Consider the following 19,032-nt stretch of genomic DNA (forward strand, 5'->3'; position numbering starts at 1 on the left):
ACAAAGTGCTAATAATATATCCCCAAGTTCAAGAGTAGCTCAAGAAAATAGTCAAATTAGGCTTAACCACTTCTCTGGATTGCAACTTCAGTTGACTTTGCAGTGAGTGTCTACAGAATAATCATTGGGGTTTGACTTTTCCTTCTCTGCTGCAGTGACTGTGAAAACATTGCCTTTGTGTTGGCACTGGAGGCATTGCTTTCTAAAGACAAGGAGATTTCCTGATGCTGCCAAGTGACTAGAATGAGTTGGGGCTTTCCAAAACTGCCACTTTTCAGAGATTGCTTGAGCTGTAGGATCCTCAGACACACGTGGCCTTGGCAGGTGGGGAAGGTGAGGAGCTGGCTCTGGTGTGTGCCTCTCTCTGGTGTGAGCTGGGGCAGCTGTGGGGCCCTAGATCCCAAACCAGGCACACTGGATTTGTTTTCCCTTTGTTTCACAGCTCTTTTTTCCCACGTGGCCACACACTTTTATTTCTGGCCCTGGGGAAACTGAAGAGGAGAGGATATGCTGGGCTGATCCTGAGCTTGAGCAGCAGGGACAAGCACAGGGGGTGTACCCAAGGGTCGGAGCTCTAAAGCATCCCCATGCTGGACAGCTTTGCTCAGAAGCACAATTCTCATCCAATTATAGGATAATTTAACCTGAAAGGGGCTTTTTTAAGGTCTCTACTCCAACCTCAAGGAAGAGCTAACTTCCAGGTTAGATGGGTGTTTGGGGGTAGATCCCAGCTGTGTTCTGGGCTTCTGCAAGGATGGAGATCCCACAGTCTCTGTGTCCCACTTGTCTGACCACCTGCACTGAGATTTATCTCATTTTTTCCTACTTCATACACGATTTCCTTCCATCTGTCACTGTCACAATTACTTCTTGTTTTGCTGCCCAGCTTTTGGAATTCTCCCTGTTTCCTCTGGAAGTACCAGCAGGTAGATGTAGGCAGCAAAGACATCCCTGTTCAAAGCTTTTTCTCTGAGCTGAACCAAACCCAGTATTTAATGTGCTTCCTCCCACATCACCCAGGTCATCTCCATTGGACTGCAGCATTCTCACACACAGTTTAAAAATAGAGCTGTACAGAAATAGGGATGTTTCCTAGTGCTGCTACAAAAATGAGAAAGATGAGTTCCAACTGCCCAAAATATAGAATTCTATTAATATAAAAATATGATTTTTTGAATCATTAAAAGGAAAGTAGCCCTTTACAAGTTTGCCATGAAAATCTGTATTTTAAAGCAACCTTCTGTTCCAAAAAAAGTGAAAATTAAATTGGCAAGGGACTAAAAAAATAAAGATGCAAATAGCAAGAAATGCAGGGTTTAGAGTGAAGAATGAAGCCTTAAATCTGCCTTACTGAACATAAATTTCATATTCTGTTATATAATTTTAAATTATTTGCCATTTTGAAAAGGGCTTCATGGAGCTATAAAATTTATGTCATCTGACTATCTGGCTCAGATAGTTGTGAACTATCTGCAACTGTTTTCCTGTCAAAAATTGCAGTGCTTACAGTTCAGTTTAGTTGACTTCAGATTTATTTTTTCTCTGATGTAGGTCTACCATCGAAGTCAAGGCTGAAGGAAAAACTTTTTATTTAAAAATGTTTGTTCTTTATGAGCTTGTTGGCTTTCATCTGGTTATTGGGGAGATGTGAATGTGACTTGGAGAACTGGACACTGCCAGTATTTTGGGAGAAAATCTCTCTTGCATATGGCCTTTGTACTAGTGATGCCATTGGATGTTTTTGGTGTTTTTGCGGGATGGGAATTGGCGATCGTTTGATCATTAAATACTTCTGGGGATTTTTTCACAGCAAGACTCACCATGAATTAATGTATTACCTCAGTCTGCCTGAAACTGAGGTTGTTTTTTTGGGCTGAGCTGACAATCCTTGATTTCTCACCCAATTTCAGATGCACGTTGGTAACATCCAGAGGTTCCCTCAGTGATTCCCGAGGGCTCAGGAGCTCTGCAGAGTGTCCAGGAGAGGCAGGATCCTGCCTGGGGCCAGGGAACATCTCCAGTCTCAGCAGGCAGCTGCCTCTCTCCAGGAAAAAGTGCTCTGAGCTTTGAAGGGTAAAACAACTAAAAATGAATTAATTTAATTCAAAGGAAAAAATAATTGTGTTTATTCCAAGAAAGGTTTGGGGTTTTTTTCCTTTTAGCAAGTGTAATGGTGGTAAATAGTCCCAAAGGCATGTGAGCCCCCCAGTGCCCCACCAGTACAGGCTAATTAACCATTGTAGCTTCTGCTTCCCTCCAATTTAACCTTCTGGAATATCCAAAATCTCCAGCATACCAACCTCTGCTTTAGATAATTCATATGTTTCTTGATAGACAAAAGTGTTTTTCTACCTTCAGTTTATTTTAAACTGGACTTAAAGAGTGAAAGGAAAGAATGTGCCAAAATAAATCATTATTTTACTTTATCAAAAAGCAAGAGTGGCATAGAAAAGAATTTGGCTTTGCTGAATGTTTAAATTATAACTTTAAGGACTGTCAGTAGTAGATTGAACTGGAATTGATGATTGACCACAAAATTCAGTATGTGTACTTTGATGTTAGATATTGGAAAAAAAAATCTGTGATGGGCCCATGTTTCAATTTAAAATATGGAGATGGTTCTTAAATAAATGCAAAATCCATGAATAAATTGTGAATTATTTTTCTGGTACAGTGGTGTGCTTAGAAGACTGTAGCTGAAGGAATTAGTCACAAAGTTTTACCTTGAGGAGACTGAGGGATGCAGTGAAAAGAAAAACTGATGACTTCAAGCCAGGGTCTGTGTAAAATAATAAGAGTATTAGCAAAGCAGTAGAACAGTTAATTCTGAAGGTGAAGCCCAGGCTTGAGCATTCCTGTAATCAAATTCTCACATGATTTTTCAAACTGAATATGTAAAATGCAAGAGAGAATGACTCTACTCACCATTTCAGTATACAGACTTGAGCAGTTATAAATACAGACACTTTTAATTCAGAAGCCTTATCTTGGAGTTGTTTATGTGGTGTGGTTTTGTTTGGGGTTTGTTGGTTTGTTTCGTGATCTAGAGTTAAGTCATATCCTGTCTATGATCCTTTGGCTGCCCAGTTAATTAGAAACTTTCTAGAGACCTTTTTTTTTGTTTTTGAGACCAGCTAAGTTGGAAAAAATAAATGGTCCAGTGACCACTTGTTCATTCATCTGCATGTGCAGCTGCAAAATTATTTTCTGTGCCGTGCAAAACTTCTTCCTAAATATGAGGTTTAGAGACCCTCTGGGAGTAATTAACTGCAATGCAGAAGCAAATCTGGGTTCATTGTATGAACTGCTCATTTAAGAAATATTTTTGTGCACAAAGCCCATTAACAAGGTTCCAAAACCTTAATGAATGTTAAACATTTTATTATAGGATTCTGAGCACTTCCTATTTAAATAAAATCTAATGTAATCTCATGAATACATCTAGCTTTTGATACCTGGATTGCTGTGTCAGATATGTGCCACAGTGCATTCAACAGCTAAAATCTGGCTTTTATTTTGTTATTTATTTAACAGTGACAGATCAGCTCTTTTCTTGTGGGCTGCACAAATAGTTGAGGATGTGCTCAAATGAAGCTGCCTGCTATTGATTTTATTCTGCTTCCTGGTCTACTTCCATACCCCTGCTCGACTAAGTGCTTTCCTTCTGTGCTCCCAGCCCCGTGCTGCACACGGCTGTCAGGAGCTTCACCCCAGTGCAGTGGAAGTGCAAAGCAAAGCTGCTGTTTCTCATCAGTTGTGCAGGACTGACAGTCAGAATTACTGAGTTCATTTAACCAAGACTGGGAATACATGCCCTTAGCTTCAGTGGCTGCAGGCATGTGCCTGAAGTCAAGAGTACTTTAATTTACCAAACAGCCCAATGCATGAGGCTCAAGGACCTCAGAAGCAGCAGCATAATGTTCTCTGGCCTGTGTTACATGGGCACTCAGGGGTGGTAATCAGCCTTGCCCTCACTGTCAGCTCCTTTGTGGAGCAGCACAAATCACGTGAGATGCTGGGAGGAAATCTGACCCCACTGAGTGTAGGATGAGGCTCTTGGGGCAGTAGTCCTGAGCAGCAGACTGCTGGGATTAGGCTTGCTGGCCTGGCTGTGTGCTCATGATCAGCAGGAATCAGTGGCACAAAAATAGATGAAAAGCAGAAATAAGTGCTCAGCTTTTATGAAAGTTTGTCCTTTCCTTTCTCTTAACTCTTTGTTGTCTGTTTGTTCCAGAAGGATCATACAATGTTGTCTAATAATATTGCATCTTATCCACCATTCATTTCCCAACAGAAACTGAACTACAGTATTTGTTATTGTAGGAGAGTTAATAATTAAGATCTGAGGGTTTTTACAACACCTTCATTTTACCTCAAAATATGTAAGATATATCCAAGCCCTTCCATTTAAGGTGATGGATTACCCTGTGCTTGGCTGTGCTATCCGGATTGGTTGGAATTTTGTGCAATTACTATTTTACACAGCAGCAGAGTATCTGTGAAGTGGATATCAATTGAAACATATTTTGCTCTTCAGACTTGCTTTTGCAGGTTTCACAAAACATTTAATTAGTGATAATCAGCTTTTAACCAGAGCACACTGATGTGATTCCCTGCCTCTCTCCCCCAGGATTGTAGGCATAGTCTGTACCCTTCAGATAAATTGCTTGCAGTCTGGAGAATGTCCTAGCCAGCAGGAAGGGGAAGAATAAGGATGTCAGTTGCATGGGGAATAAAGAAGGTGTTGCGTATACTGTGGTTTCAGTGAAGAATATCCTTTTCCTTTACTTTTCAGAATGGTGAACTTGGAAACCAGCTGGAGATTGCAAAGTCTCCTTTCCCTTGAGGTTGGTGGTCAATGGTCATCCTCTACCACACCCAAGGAAAGCAGAAGAGCTCCACGCTAACTTCTGTAAGGTCTGCTTCACTATGGAAGATCAAATGATTTTCTGGCTCAGGTTTTGTAATCTGCCTTGGACCTGGACTTTGGAAAAGGAATCGTCTCTGAGGCACGGTTAAGAGACAGAAACCAGCCCCAGACAATGAGCACTTTAAGCAGCACTGGAATATTGCTCAGCTTAACAACAGTGTCTGTTACACTGGATTTTAGTTTGCATGGTGGTCTGATGGCTTGGTCCTTAAGCAGCAATTTGACTCTGAACCAGAGTTTGCCTACATCTGATCCTCTTAACACCTCTGAGAAGGGTGAAGTCTCTCGGATGTCCGTGAGGGAGAAGAATTGGCCAGCCCTCCTGATCTTGGTTGTCATCCTGCTGACCATTGGGGGGAACATATTGGTAATTATGGCTGTGTCCTTGGAGAAGAAGTTGCAGAATGCCACAAACTTCTTCCTGATGTCGCTGGCAGTAGCAGACATGCTGGTGGGTATCCTGGTCATGCCCGTGTCGCTCATTGCAGTTCTGTATGGTAAGTGCCTTCCCTCCTAGTTTGAATATTTGCTTTTGCAGGGAGTCCCCCGAGGCTGCCGCAGTTTGCTGTGCCTGATTTTCCCTGTGCTGGTGGCTTGGGGAGTGTCAGTGTGTCCTTGGTCGTGGGTCTGTGCTGAGGTTCATTCTCTGCTGGGAGCAGAGCTGGTGTTCACAGCGCCAGGAGTGACCTGTGAATAATGTCACACTGGGCGGTTCTTACTGCTGGGGCCACCAGGAGAGTCTGAGCCAGCGAGCCAGCTTTTTACCTTGGGTTGGGTTGCCCCAAAGCTGAGCTAGGACACAAAAGCTCACAGAAAAGCTGAGGAGAGTATTCATGTTCATGAGCTACCCAGCTCTAAGCCGGGTCAGGATCTGTCCTTGAGCTCCCGCTGCTAGGATCAGCGGGATTTGAGCAAAATCATGGATCAGAAAGGAGGTTTGCATGAGTAGATTTGGCATTCAGATAAAAGCATTCCTGGCATTTGTACCTCAGCTTGCCTTGTGCCCTTCAGGGGGTCATTGTGCCTCTTGGTGCCTCAGTTTCCCTGTCTCTAACCTGAGAGTATGCTCTGCTTTAAAGCACCCAGAGACCTGGCTGTACAGGTGTAAACATGTATTTCTCCCCATATCAGGGTCAGTGTGCTTGCAATGGAGTGGGGCGCTGCTCCTGCACTCAGGTGTGGAATCACTGTTAGCACTTCAAAGAAGTAAAATACCAAATACATCTAACTTTCATCTGGCTGAGACTCCAGATCCCTTTGTTCAGTGTGGTGCTAGGAGTCTCCATCCCTGGGTATTTCAAGGGAGTAATTTGTTCTCCCCTTATCTCTGATCATCATGTTTGTATACTCTTGTATCAATTTTATAATCTGTGTATTTTGTAGATAAAACTTTAAATTTTTGAAGTCTGTTTCCAGATTTTCTTAGAAAGGTATTTTAATATTGATATTTCTTGGAAACAAACAATGTTTTTTACTTACAAATTTGATTAGAAATTGGTTTACTGTCCTATAAAGTAAAATGTAGGGATATTTATCTGACTTCTTCACTTGCCTAAATGAGTAAGTCTGGCAGAGATTAATTTCTAAAACACATTGATCAAGCATACATCATTCCAAAGCTGATATAACTTGTCTACAGAGAGCTAAATCAATATGTGATTTAGGTACAGGCCTAGCTATGGAGATCTTATGCACAAAGATCTTTTATTTTGAACTGTCAGAATAGTTCCATCTCTAAATCTTGTGTGTATTACAACATGTGTATTTTATTTTTAGCATTTTACTCCAGCTCCCTGGAGCTTGAAAGGGAGCATATAAATACTGAATTATGTGACAGACCTGCACTTGCATAAATTCTGTGTTAGCCAGTGACTCTAAAAAGGTGAATTTATGGAAATGGTCTTCCTACATCCATACTTTCAAGGTCTTTGAAAACTAATAGAAATGGATTTTCTGTTCTGCCTAGAAAATGATTACTTAAGGTAGTTTAAAGGTGTAAAGCATGCCACCCTTTTAGCAGCAAGGAAATATCACTGATTTCAAAGGCATTGTAATTATCCTCCTTTTTTGCCTGAGAACCAGCACTGGCTGTTGATAGCCCAAAAATTTCTCCACAGACAAACAGTACTATGTAGATTTTTTGGAAAAATCGTAATTTCATGGAAGATTTGTGGAAATACTTAGAGGAATGAGGAGGCTGCTGGGGCAATGCTGGGTGCTGGACCAAAGTATGTTGCCTCCAGGCTTCGTGAGGAAAAGTTGAGTTTGGGGAAAAATGAGCCTCATAGGAACTTGTGGATTGATCTCAGTAGGACCCCAGTGAAATAATTTTTTTAATACTATTTAAGCTACAAATTGTGGAAGTAACGAGGGGGAAAATGTTCTTACATCAGCAGAATTCTTGTGAGAAAAACAGGGGTGCATGGCCATGGACTGAGCAGGGAGAGGGTTACTGCTTGGAAACATCACTGAGAATGTTCAGTCACTTTTACTCTGTGTATTTTACCTTTTTCCTTCTAGACAGTCTACATAATTGTACTCTGGGCTGTTTCAAAGGCTGCCATGTGCTGTACTGAGAAGTGTATGCAGAACATCTCTTCCAGATTTGTAGAAGTCACTTTTAATTTATGTAATCAGAAAGGAACCTTAAAAAATACATATAACAAATAGAAGAGTGAAGAAATTACTTTCAAGTTTCCACATCAGCTCTCTCAGCCTCAAAGATAAATTCTAGTCGACAGAGTAACTAATTTCAGAGTAGGCTCATTTCCTTACTTTTGGCTAATAAGGTAAATGAAGTAGATTTCACTTCAAGCATAACCAGAAAATTGAATAGACACCCTCCACAAATACTTCTGGTTTTTGGTGGTTTTCTTAATTAAAAGAAGGGGAAATCAAGTTGTAAATTAATTCAAGAGTCTTATTATAAAGGAAAGGACAGCAGGAGTCAGCATGATGGATTTTTCAACAATTAATCAGGGCTTGGATATATTTATCAATTAGTCTTAAGTGTCTTACAGTAATCGATGAGTTGCATTTGACAACTGAGAACACTTTCCCTGACATGCAGTTCCTAAAGAAGTAAGCAAATTAGTCTGCTAATTAATAAGCATATACTGGGGAGAGTAAATGAGAAATGTACAAGTGTTTCATCTCAATGAAGAAATGCCTGATTAATTAAAAATACTGGTATTTATATAAAAATATTGATAGGGCATCAGGTATCTTACACATGATGGAGCTTCAGAGAGCAGGTGGAGGTTGTCTCCTCACCTCTGAGCACTTAGGGACAAGCAGCAGTGGGTTTACATCATGTCATGTGTTTATGAGCAGGAAAGAGAGGGCTGGTGGAGGAATGCAAGAGAATCTCCTCAGCTGATCTGAGTTGCAGAGGATATTGAGCTTTCTGGGTTCTTGCAGAAGGTTCACAGCTGCCAACAAGTTGCCAGAGTGTGGCCAAGGAGTGGCCAGCAGACCCCTCTGTACTTCCAGTGCAGGCTCTCCCTTCCCTTTGTGGTGCCAGGGGCTGAGGCAGCTTCCAGGGGGGCTGGTGTTGGATGCAGCATTCATCAGCCCCAGCTGCCAGAGCAGATTTACACCCACAGTATTGTTATTATTGATAATTACCATCATTATGGTGTGGTGACAGAGATGTGCTGAGCACTTGGGTACACTTTGATGCTGGTTTCCCTGCAGAGGGGGAGCAGTGCAGCTCAGCTCTTTGATATGACTTTCAGGTATCTGGAAATGATCAGGCACTTTAAAGACCATATCAAGTCGTGGGCTTAAATGCATCTTAACTACACTGAGTTCCAGGTGACAGTTGCATTACTTTCAGAAATTATTATTTGTTCCTCTTAGTTTTAAATGTGTAATGTTTCTGTTTCTGTAATGTTTCTGTGCTAAGTAACCACTACATTTTATTCTTCTGCTAGGGTGTGAGTGAATGGAAACTCCTACACTGCTTGTACTATCTGTGTCATAAATTCAGGATTATTTTTTTTTTCTCTCCGATGACACCTTGTACCTGGGGTGTATGCATTGAAATTTATATCCAACAGGAAGTGTGAGTTTATCTTATGCTTATCAGTAGGATCCTTAGGCTGCTACACTCTGTGCTCACCCAGCAGCATTTATTCTCTTTTCAAGTCCCTAAGCTTTCTTGTCTCTCAGCTAACTTAAATAATTCTGTGAAATCTGAAATCCTACTACATCATTATTTACCCTCTTTCCAGATTATTAGATACATAGGAAACTTTAGTTGAAATATTGAGTGTCCTGTTACTGAATTTTCTCCACATGAACAACGGCCTGTTTACCTGATGTGACAAATGGGATAAAGTTGTGGTGTTTCTCTGTTGCTGTTGAAAAAGAAAGCTCTGTATGATGTGCCCTGAATCCACGGAACACCTTATTTTCTGCTACCCAAGGTTTAAATTGTGCTTAGAGTCAGAGGAGGGGGGGAATACTAAATGGATACTCTCTGTCCCTCATTGAATATGGGTCCCTGGTTGTAAAAGATCTTGAGGCAGCTAAATGTAAACTTGCAGGATTTTTCAGAGCCTCTGAAAATGTGGCACCCTATGATGATTCCCTGCTGGGAACAGCATTAGGAACCTACACAGCTTTGGCTTGCACTGGTGGAGAACTGATGGGTTCTGGTCAAGTGAGAGTCAAAGGCTGAAGTGCTGAAATCAGCACAAGAGCTCAGCACTGGAGAGGGTGATGATACCTGTCAAGAGGAGGGAGTGATGCTCCACACCCTTTCTCAGCAGTGATTAAATCTATTAAACCTATATTTGCATCACCCTCTTCAAAAACATTTGACTCAGAGCTTTTAATTGTTGTATTGAAAGCTGGATTTGCTCCACACACATAAATTTCCTCTTAATGTAATTTTTGATTTTGTCTGAGATTATCTATACTTTATGTCTGGGTTTTTATCTAGTTTATTTAATTTTTTTTTGTTTTGCTATACTTTTCATGTTGTACAATAAAAACTGGAAGCCAGATGAGTGGGGAAAGTGTCATTATCTGAGGAGTGGAAAGCACTTTGAAGGAAAGACCACAGTGCTTCATGGTACTTTAAAGACATCTTCTCTCTAGTCTTATTAAAGCAGAATTGCTTTCAAAAAATGTCAGAGCAATTTAACTTATGGTAGCCTTTTGTTATTCTTTCTCGTTATTTTGATGTGTGTGTTTTAGTGATGTCTTGTCTGAAAATCTCCTCAAGATTTTTATATGCTTCTGTTATGAAAGATGAGAAGTAAAATTTGATATTTGCAGAATGACACCAATGTGAGATATGAGATAGATGCAGTTATTTGGACTTGATATATATATTTTTTTTGTCCTAACTGATGAAATTTCACTTATTCATCCATGCAGCAACCCCGCCCCCAGGACTTTTTTGACAGCCAGGCTGTGTATGGCTCTAGTGCAACATTCTCCATTGAGAGAAATACTTCATATGAAATTAGCAAATGAACATGAATGTTTTCTACTGCTTTCCATTTCTTTCCTTCTGTCTCAATTAGTTTCATAGAAAAATCTGCTAGACATTCTTCTAGAGGCATGTTGCAATTTTATAGTAGTTACGCTAAAACCCAAAACCCAGCTTGTTAGTTCTGATGGTGTGTTGGGGGCTGACCAGGAATGAAGAGATGGCAGAAATGGTGTAAAACCATGGATGCAGTTAAGCTGTTTATGTGGACACAGGTACCCCACGAGACAGACGTGGTGCTTAAAGCAGCTTTTATTTTCAATGAAGTAAAATGTCACCAGTAACATTGTACTGATTGTTCCTCTTGTCTGGGAATATTTATTTAACTGAAGTGCCTTCCTCATACACACCTTTCTAATCCCCGTTGAGGTTTTGGTTCTCACCAGGTTGAGAAAGAGAAAGATGCAAAAGTGAGCAGCCCATAAAACTGGAGAAGCTCCATGAGGAGCTGAGCTGTGCTGTGTGAAACAAAACACAGCACTGATGGTGAGGTTCTGTTCTGGGAAGGGCACAGGGAAAATTTTTCTTGGTCAGGCTCACATCTTGACTTGCTTTCTGCTGAGTTCCTCCTTTTGGGAATGGATTTTTGTTACAAGACTTGCAAGCAATGGAGCAGTCCATAAATAAATCATATAAATTCAGGAAAGCAAGTCAGGGAAGTCTCTGCTGTCTGCAAACAGACTGTTGTCAATTTGGAGGTTTATTTTACTTAATACTTAAAGTATTAAAGTGAAATTTACTTAAAGTATTAAATGGATTTCTATTTGTCTTTTGAACAGTGTCTCTACATTTGGGTAGAGCAAGAACAGCTACAGAGTGTGCTTGGATCTTCTGGAAAGCGGTTTTTCTTCACCTAACACCTGCAGGTGTCAGATCTGTCTGTCTTCTGGTAGATTAAATTATAGCAGTGTTCAGCACTTGACCTGCCATCACTTCTTTGGGCAGATGGTCATGTACTTATTGGTAACTGAGCTGTTTTTTCTCCTTATGCTGCACCTGTACAGACAGATGTAGAAAGCTTGTCACTTTTAATGTAATGAGAACCAGCCCCATAAAAATTCAGATTTTAGTAAAACCTTGGCTTGAATTGCAAATTCCTCTAAAAAAATTCCATGGAGACTTGGTGTAAGTCTTCTATATGGATGGTATGGATGCTCTTTTCTCTCCCTCAGGACAAGTCTGTCCTTCCCTTAGCAGGCCTCTGTGCTGCTGGTAAATTTGCAGTGTTGTGGTAAGCAGGTTGTGACCACCAGAATAACATCAAAGAGGAGCAGGCAGTGCCCCAGGTGTCACCTGAGCTGCATCCTTGGAGCCCTGTGCCCCACCAGGAGGGACAGCCAGGCAGCCTCTGGTGTCAGCAATTCCCCAGGTTGGTCTGGCAGCATGGTTTGAGTCTTTCCCCCACCCCATGTGAGAGTGCAGCCACCCCAAACCCTGGCCCAGGCTCTTTGCTGTGTGCAGGGTGAAGGGGCCAAAGTCAGAGCAAGTGTTTGGGGCTAGAACTCATGGGTGCAGCCAGCTGAAATTATTCCCTGGCCTCTGGGATATTTTGGAATCTTGCCTGCACTGCTGTGTGTTAGCTGAGGCAGCGTGGGTGACCTGGGGTCAATAGCTAATAATAGTAATAGTAATAATAATAATAATAATAATAATAATAATAATAATAATAATAATAAAGTGCACATGTCCCTCCGGCCTCTCAGCAAAGCTTTTTTGTGTCCTATCCTGCCCAGCTCTGGGCAGGAAGGTCATGTTCCACAAGGTGCTCTGCTCTGCACCTTCCTTCTGGAAATGGATGCTGCTATTCTCCCTTAGATGCTCTGGAGGCCACAGCTCTCCCCAGGGCAGCCCCTTTCCCCTGCAGCTGCTCTGCTGCAGCTCCTGGGAGCCTGGGCTCTGTTTTGCCATGTTGTGTCTTGTGGGAAAGTGGGAAATTAGGGGCTCTCTCTGGCTACTGCTCTGGAGGCATCCTGAGGAGCATGTCATGGCAAATAAAGCTGTTGAGAGTGCTTTTGTCTAATTGCACTTTTGATTGAGGCTGTGGAAGTATATCCCTGTCTGCAGCACTTCTCCTGGGAGGCTGGAAGAGGGATGGGGTTGTTCTCGTTGCTGGTGAAGTACTTTGCAGCATATGGAGCCCACGTCCCCATTCTGCCAGCTTTATGGCGATTTGTTGCAAAAAAATTAAAACTTAGCCAGTAGCATCATAATCATTGGGGTGTATCAGACTATATTTTAAGCCATAAACTAGAATTTCTGTCATGAAAATATGTACTTTTTTAATATAACTCCCTTCTTGCAAAAATCTGGTGACTTTCACATTTATTTTAATGCTGAATGAAAAGGAATTTCCAACCCTGTAACACTCCTGGGAAGCTCAGATTCTACCCAGCATGTCCAAGCAGCAGGAGCCACTCCAGGGCCACAGAGCTGCAGTTTGCTGGTGTGAGCCATGAGCTGGGCAGCTCTCTGGAGCCTGTGGGGAACAGGAGCTGCTTCCTGTGGTCAGCAAGCACCTTCCTCCAAGGAAAGGGCTCAATGTGTCCACCTGACAGTGGCGCCAGCAGCTCTGCCTGAGCTCCCAGGGTGCCCTGTGGCATTCACATTCTCTGAACTTCGCCCAGGGTTCTTTTCCTGGGAAGATGAAAGGCAGCGAGAGGCCTCAGAGAAAAGGAAAACAATTCTTATCTCATTTGCTTCTCCTGTATTGTGCTCCTTTGGAATGTGTTTGGAGATTGTTTTACTCAAGGTGATTGTTTGATTGAACTCCAGTGGGAGTTGTTTTGACTCTTGGGCCAATCAGGGCAAGCTGTGTCTGGACTCTGGAAGGAGTCAGGAGTTTTCATTATTATCTTTTTAGCATTCAGTAAGTATCCTTTCTGTATTCTTTAGTATAGTTTAGTATAGTATTCTTTAATATAATATAGTATAATAAAGTAATAAACTAGCCTTCTGATAAGATGGAGTCCTCCTCATCATTCTCTCCCCTCATCGGGGTTGCCTGAATTTACAGTATTGCCCCATCTCACACAGGAGCTGTTCCCTACGGCTTCTTGCCCATTGCTCAGAGCCATTTGCATGTGGCAAGCCTTTTCTTATTTCCATGAGGAAAGCAGAAGACTCCTTGCCTTAGGTCTCTGATCTTGCTTCCTCTGCTGCTGAGCTCTGGATGGTGCAGCAGAGGGTTTGTGGTGCAAAGATAATTTTTGGAATAAATCAATGCCAGCTTTAGAGAGAGTTTCAATGGCACCTTGCTTACTGCTGTGGGTAGGGCCTGGCAGTTCTGTGCCAGGTCCTTGTGACTCATTTGAGCTCAGCCATTATCCCCATTTTGGAGCATTAGTTTATAGGACTCCAAAGACCAAATTCTGCTGTCAGATAAAAAGGCAGAGCAGTTGCTATTTAATTTTTTTACCACCTGCCTCTTTCTTGTTATTTCTTCACCCTGTGCCACCTGTATATCATCCAGCTCTGACTTTGGCTGGCTTCTTGGAACAGGCAGAAAGATTCTTTACTGTCCCCTCTGTGTTTGTTCCTGTTGACAAGAGGATCTTGTCAATCTGCCAGCATTAGAAGGAAACATCAGAGAACAATAAACATTCCACATTGGTAAACATGCTTTTTTTGCTCCTCCAAACCCCTTGCTGTTAAGCAAGTAGCTCCTTTGCCTGCTGTGGGCTAATGGGACTTATAGCCTGTGATCTGCCAGGGATGAGGCTGCTGCCCACAGAGCTCAGGCTGCTCAGTCCAGCACAGATGAGCAGAGCACAAACACTTCCAGCAGCCTCTGTTTCTGGTAGCTTCCATCATAAGAGAAGCTTGGAGAAGATTGTCATAGAGAAGATTGTATGGCTGCTCTCTGTTGGCTGCAATAAAAGGTACAGATTGCACACCCTTTGAGTCAGATTGTGTTAGATTGGGATAAATAACACTCTCCAGAGAGGGGCAGAGATCCCAAAGGCCCTGGGTGTGCCCTCCATCACACCCTCCCTCACATTCCCCATCAGGAAATGAAGGGCTGTGCCAGCATCCCAGCTTGGCACTGGGCAGGTCAGGTGTGTGTGAGCCGCAGCCCTGGCGGGTGGCAGCACTGCCAGACTGGAGCTCATCCTGGCCTTTTTCAGGAAAATGTGCTTGTAGCCCAGATTTTCACAGCTTGCCAAGAGATTCTGCAGGGACTCAGTGTTTGCCCCAGGGGTCTGACAGGTTTTCTCACAGACAGAGATTCTTGCAGAAAGGCCTGAACAAAACCAGTTATTCTGACCTGCATGGGAGCATGAGACCTTATTTCTGAGATTTAAAAGGACACGCCCATTACTTTCTTTTTTTTCCCCTTAAATATGGAAAAATGAAAACCAGAAATGCTACAGAGCACCTTAGATTTTATTTTCTAGATGGATTGCTCCTCTGTTTTGCTCAGTGGCAGCAGGCTACAGGTAAATAACTGTAAGCATACGGGACCTGGGGCATGGTTTCCTAAAAAATCCATGAGGGGAGATTCTGACTGTGCTAAAGCCAGTGAGAACATTGACAGGACATGCAGAGAGGCTAGGACTTCTGCCAGAGCAATTTTCTGTCTCCTTCAATCTCTTTACTCTCTTCCTGCCTGGTCATGACTGCAGGTCTTGGCATGACTGCAGCATCATCCCTCAGCTAGAAGAGTCTGAGATGTTTTGCTGCTCTCCTCTAAGTCTGAGGAAATCTCTTCTGCCACTGCAGTGCAGCTCCTTTCATGGTATTGCTGTTCACTGGGTTTCAGCACCACCATCCAAAGCACGAGGCACTCTCCTGTTGGAGCTTTATGGAACATACAGGTAAGAGAAACGAGCTGGCATTTGTCCAGCTGAGGTGACCCAGAGTTGCACAGTGTGCAACATTCAGCTCAGTGCTGAAATGTGCTCCTGGTCTGTGCAGGGCCTGATTCTAAAATGTGTTTTTGTGGGTATCCATTTACTTAATGTGGTTTGGCATGAAACACTTCTTTATGTCGGCTTGGTGAGACTGGCTCTCCCTGAGACACTTGTGTTTTGCTTTTCCTGCTGTGAAAGGAGTGAACTCCTCTCTTCTGGGTTGGCTGAGACTGTTGAAGGTTTTTTTGTTAATTTCATTGGTTTTGATTAGAAGCCAAAAATATTTAAAATATAAAGGAAGCAAACTCACCTTAGAAAAATATTGTGCGGAGCTACATAATTCAAATAAGAAAAAGCAATCACAAAGATCACAAGGGGAGTTTCCTGATCCCACAGGAATGCAGGATTGAAAAGAACTTTCTGACTTCTTGTGTCCTTGGTTGCTACCAAGCATCATTGAGACACTGAGCTGCTGCAGTCATATCTTCCATTTTCCAGAGCCTATTACCCTCCAGCTGCCTTCTTTTGGGAAGCTGAGGACAAAAATGTGTGGTTTGGTATGTAGCAACAGAAAGCCAGGACAAATATCTCAGCAACCTATTATGAAATCAAAACCCTTAACTTTCTTGCAAGAGGCAGTTTTTAAATAGAAAATCCTAACACTGCAGTGTGAAAAAACAGAGCCTCCGTTTACCTTGGTACTTTCTAAGAGAGAAATGCGCTTTGAAACTCTCCTTCAAAAGCTGAGAAACTGGGCTGCTTTCCCTTTTCAGATTTATCCAGTGAAACCTGTTCCAGAATTTCCTCTCTCACAGCTCTACCAGGGCTCAGAATTCACCATGGGGTCAGTCATGTCTGCATGGTGTGAGGCTGGGGTGTAAAGCAAAGCCAGAAGCTCAGTGGCAATGACAGCAGCAGAGCAGGTTAGCTAAAGCCTCCACCTGCTCTTGCTAAGTAGGGACAAGATTTTTCCAGCATTTCCAGCTCCACAGCTCACCTGGAGGTGTGGTGTCATCCCAAAACACACCCTGGAAGCAGTTCTAGGTAAGCACAAGCCACATAAACTATCACCCAGGCATCTCAGGGTGGTTCCTTGCATGCTACCTCTACAAATGTGGAGAAGAAACTGGCAGAGTCCATTTTTGCCCTGCCTGTTCCTGAGAGGGGAAGGGAAATGTTTAAATACTTCCAATTATTTCAGTGGAGTAAATCCTATTATACTTGTTGAACACATGGCCTTATATTTTTCTAGTTTACCCACAGCTCATATGGTGCATCCAATCAGGGAGCTATTTTTCATATGTTAGACATCAAATTGGATGGGTCTGTGGTTTGCTTGGTGAAATTGAGAATTGCCCAACCAAAATAAATCTTTTATGTGCAAGAATGACTCATTAGAATAATTTTGAATTGCACTCATTTAAATGTTTTTATTCAATGCAAATAAAGTTTTAGATCCAATTATAGTTTTTATTTCCTCCTTTTGCTCAAAATTTTTGGAAGATACAACAGGTTTTAAAACTCACAGGAGTGTAAAGTCCCCAAAATCTGCAGTGTGTATAGTTACATTTCTGTTTTATACATCTCTGTTTTACTGGTGTCAATTTAAATACAGCAGCAGTTTTAATGCTGTCATTGCAATCTTCTCATGCCCAATTTGCTTCTAGATCAGTGAAGCTAAATGTGCTTTAAAATGCATGAATCTTTATTTACTTTTTATTACAATAGCCTGTTAGATCCAGTAGTAGTTTTGTAAGTGCATTGCCTCATTGTAATTAACTTTTATGAGTTTAGTTGAAAAGAAATATAAACTCCTATGCTTTGTAGCAAACCAGAAATTGATACAAGATAATGAGAAAACTGGAATTGTTATGTATAAAAAGAAAGACTCTATGATGATAAATTGTTCCAGCAGTAAATTTGATGCTTCATAAAGGCACCAGGCAGGTAATGGAGATACCAAATAAAATGAAGACAGGTAATGTGTTTCCCACAGACAGATTTAGCCTCATCTGAGAGGATGAACAGCACCAGCTCCAGGCACAGGAGCCATGTGAGACACACCTAGAGTCCTCCTTGGGCGTGTTTCATCCCCATTCTTAAAATTTTAAAATCAAGAGAAAGGATTTAACTAGAACTGCAAACATTTTACCAAGATTGAGTTAATTTTAGTCTGTGTCATTGCACACACAGGTTGACCTGTCTGTTCCTCATCTGGAGAAAGACTCAGTTAAATGTTCACTGCCTCCCCAGCCCCACTCCTGGTGTCCCAGCAGTGTCCCAGCAGCCCAGGGAGCAAGGGAGCTGCCTGCACCTGACTGAAAGAGCAGCATCTCCTCCTGATCTTTACCCTAGTTAAGTGAGAAATAAAATATTCTCCACTTAGAAGCATCATATTTGTGTCCCAGATTTTAAGGCACAGCTGTGATCACAGGTGAGAGGACTGCATCTCAATGGCTTCAGCCACTCTGCCCATTCTGAACACTCCATACCAGTTATTGTTTTTACTTCTGCTTTCTCTTACCCACAAGCTCCTTGTTTTCCTTCCTAGAAGGTGATTGCAGCTAAATCTAGTAACAATTCCATGCATCAAATATCTGGGACATATTATCTCATGCTGAGAACTTGCTCTCAGTAGGATGTGTTTCCCCACGCTTGTCAAGGAGCAGCCACACTTTCCAGGAATGGTCCTATTGCAGACTGCTGCAAAGATTAACAAATGGCTTCATTTCCCTGGCTGCACCTGCAGATAGCAGAGACCTTGAGGGAAAACCCAGAACTCCAAGGCTGGTCAGCTGTGTTTGTGTTCTCTGTCTGGACCTCATGTTGAACAGCTCTTTCATCCTTGTTCAATCTCTGTTTTGTGTTCACAGAATCATTCAGGCTGGGAAAGACCTCAGGATCATCAAATCAAACCATAACCCTGACATTACCAGGGGCACCAGCAAACCCTGTCCCTGAGCACTACATCCTTGTATCTTCTGAACTCTGACAGGGACAGTGACTCCAGCACTTCCCTGGGCAGTCTTTTGCAAAGCTCAACCACCCTTTCAGTCAAGAATTTTTTTGTAATATCCAATCTAAACCTCCCATGGCACAACTTGAGGTTCATCACTCAGGAAATTTGTTGTTGGATGTAGATGGATGCCTCATCTGCATTTTGCTGTTTGGTGTATTTGTGTACATCCTAAAATATTTGGTGCTCTTGCTGTATTATATTATGGGAAGCACTGTGTGAAAAGTAAGATTTATTTTTAGTGCATGGTAACTTTATGTGATCAATACAATAATATCATAATTTCTTGCCTTAAGGGCTCAACCTGAATGCTGCTGAAATGCCAAGACCTGATCAATAGTCTGCTGCATTTTTAGAAGAGATGGATGTAATGGGCCAGCTCAGCCTTTGTGCTCAAAAATGGGGAAAATCACTGCCATTAGGCAGGCCAATACAGCCATAGACAGCTGCTTTACACAACATGCAAAGAAATACAGAGAAGTGAGGTGAAATCTCTACCACTCCCTTGAATATCTTGTAAGATAAATATTCCAGTGTAAAACGTTAGTTTAAATTATGCATGTTTCCAGGATTGGGTTAATTAACTCATAATTAACTCAACTTTTTCATTCTACTCCCTTTCCCATCCGTCAGCTGAATTGATATCATTAAATTCTACTCAGCAAATTATGATTTTACTGTCTCTATCCAATTCACATAATTTATTCCTTGAAATTCTGGTTCTAGAGTTGTC

At 42.1% G+C, this 19,032-nt stretch overlaps 1 protein-coding gene across 14 annotated transcripts in view; it reads left to right on the top strand.

The window, feature by feature from the left end:
- The window catches only part of HTR2C (5-hydroxytryptamine receptor 2C), a 259,463-nt gene that overhangs the window by 208,182 nt on the left and 32,249 nt on the right, over positions 1 to 19,032 (top strand). For 13 of the 14 annotated variants that reach the window (XR_005259910.1, XR_005259915.1, XR_005259908.1 and 10 more), the window contains one exon: positions 4,796 to 5,427. Coding sequence is in view for 1 of the 14 variants with exons in the window: in XM_038164795.1 (XP_038020723.1) it covers positions 5,043 to 5,427 (385 nt within the window). In the remaining 13 variants the exon portion in view is untranslated. Of the gene's footprint in view, positions 1 to 1,967; positions 2,074 to 4,795; positions 5,428 to 19,032 lie in introns of those variants that run through there. The other variant, XR_005259914.1, reaches the window with a different exon arrangement.

The sequence above is a fragment of the Motacilla alba genome, chromosome 4A (assembly GCF_015832195.1).
Source record: "Motacilla alba alba isolate MOTALB_02 chromosome 4A, Motacilla_alba_V1.0_pri, whole genome shotgun sequence".
In the NCBI taxonomy this organism is placed as follows: domain Eukaryota; kingdom Metazoa; phylum Chordata; class Aves; order Passeriformes; family Motacillidae; genus Motacilla; species Motacilla alba.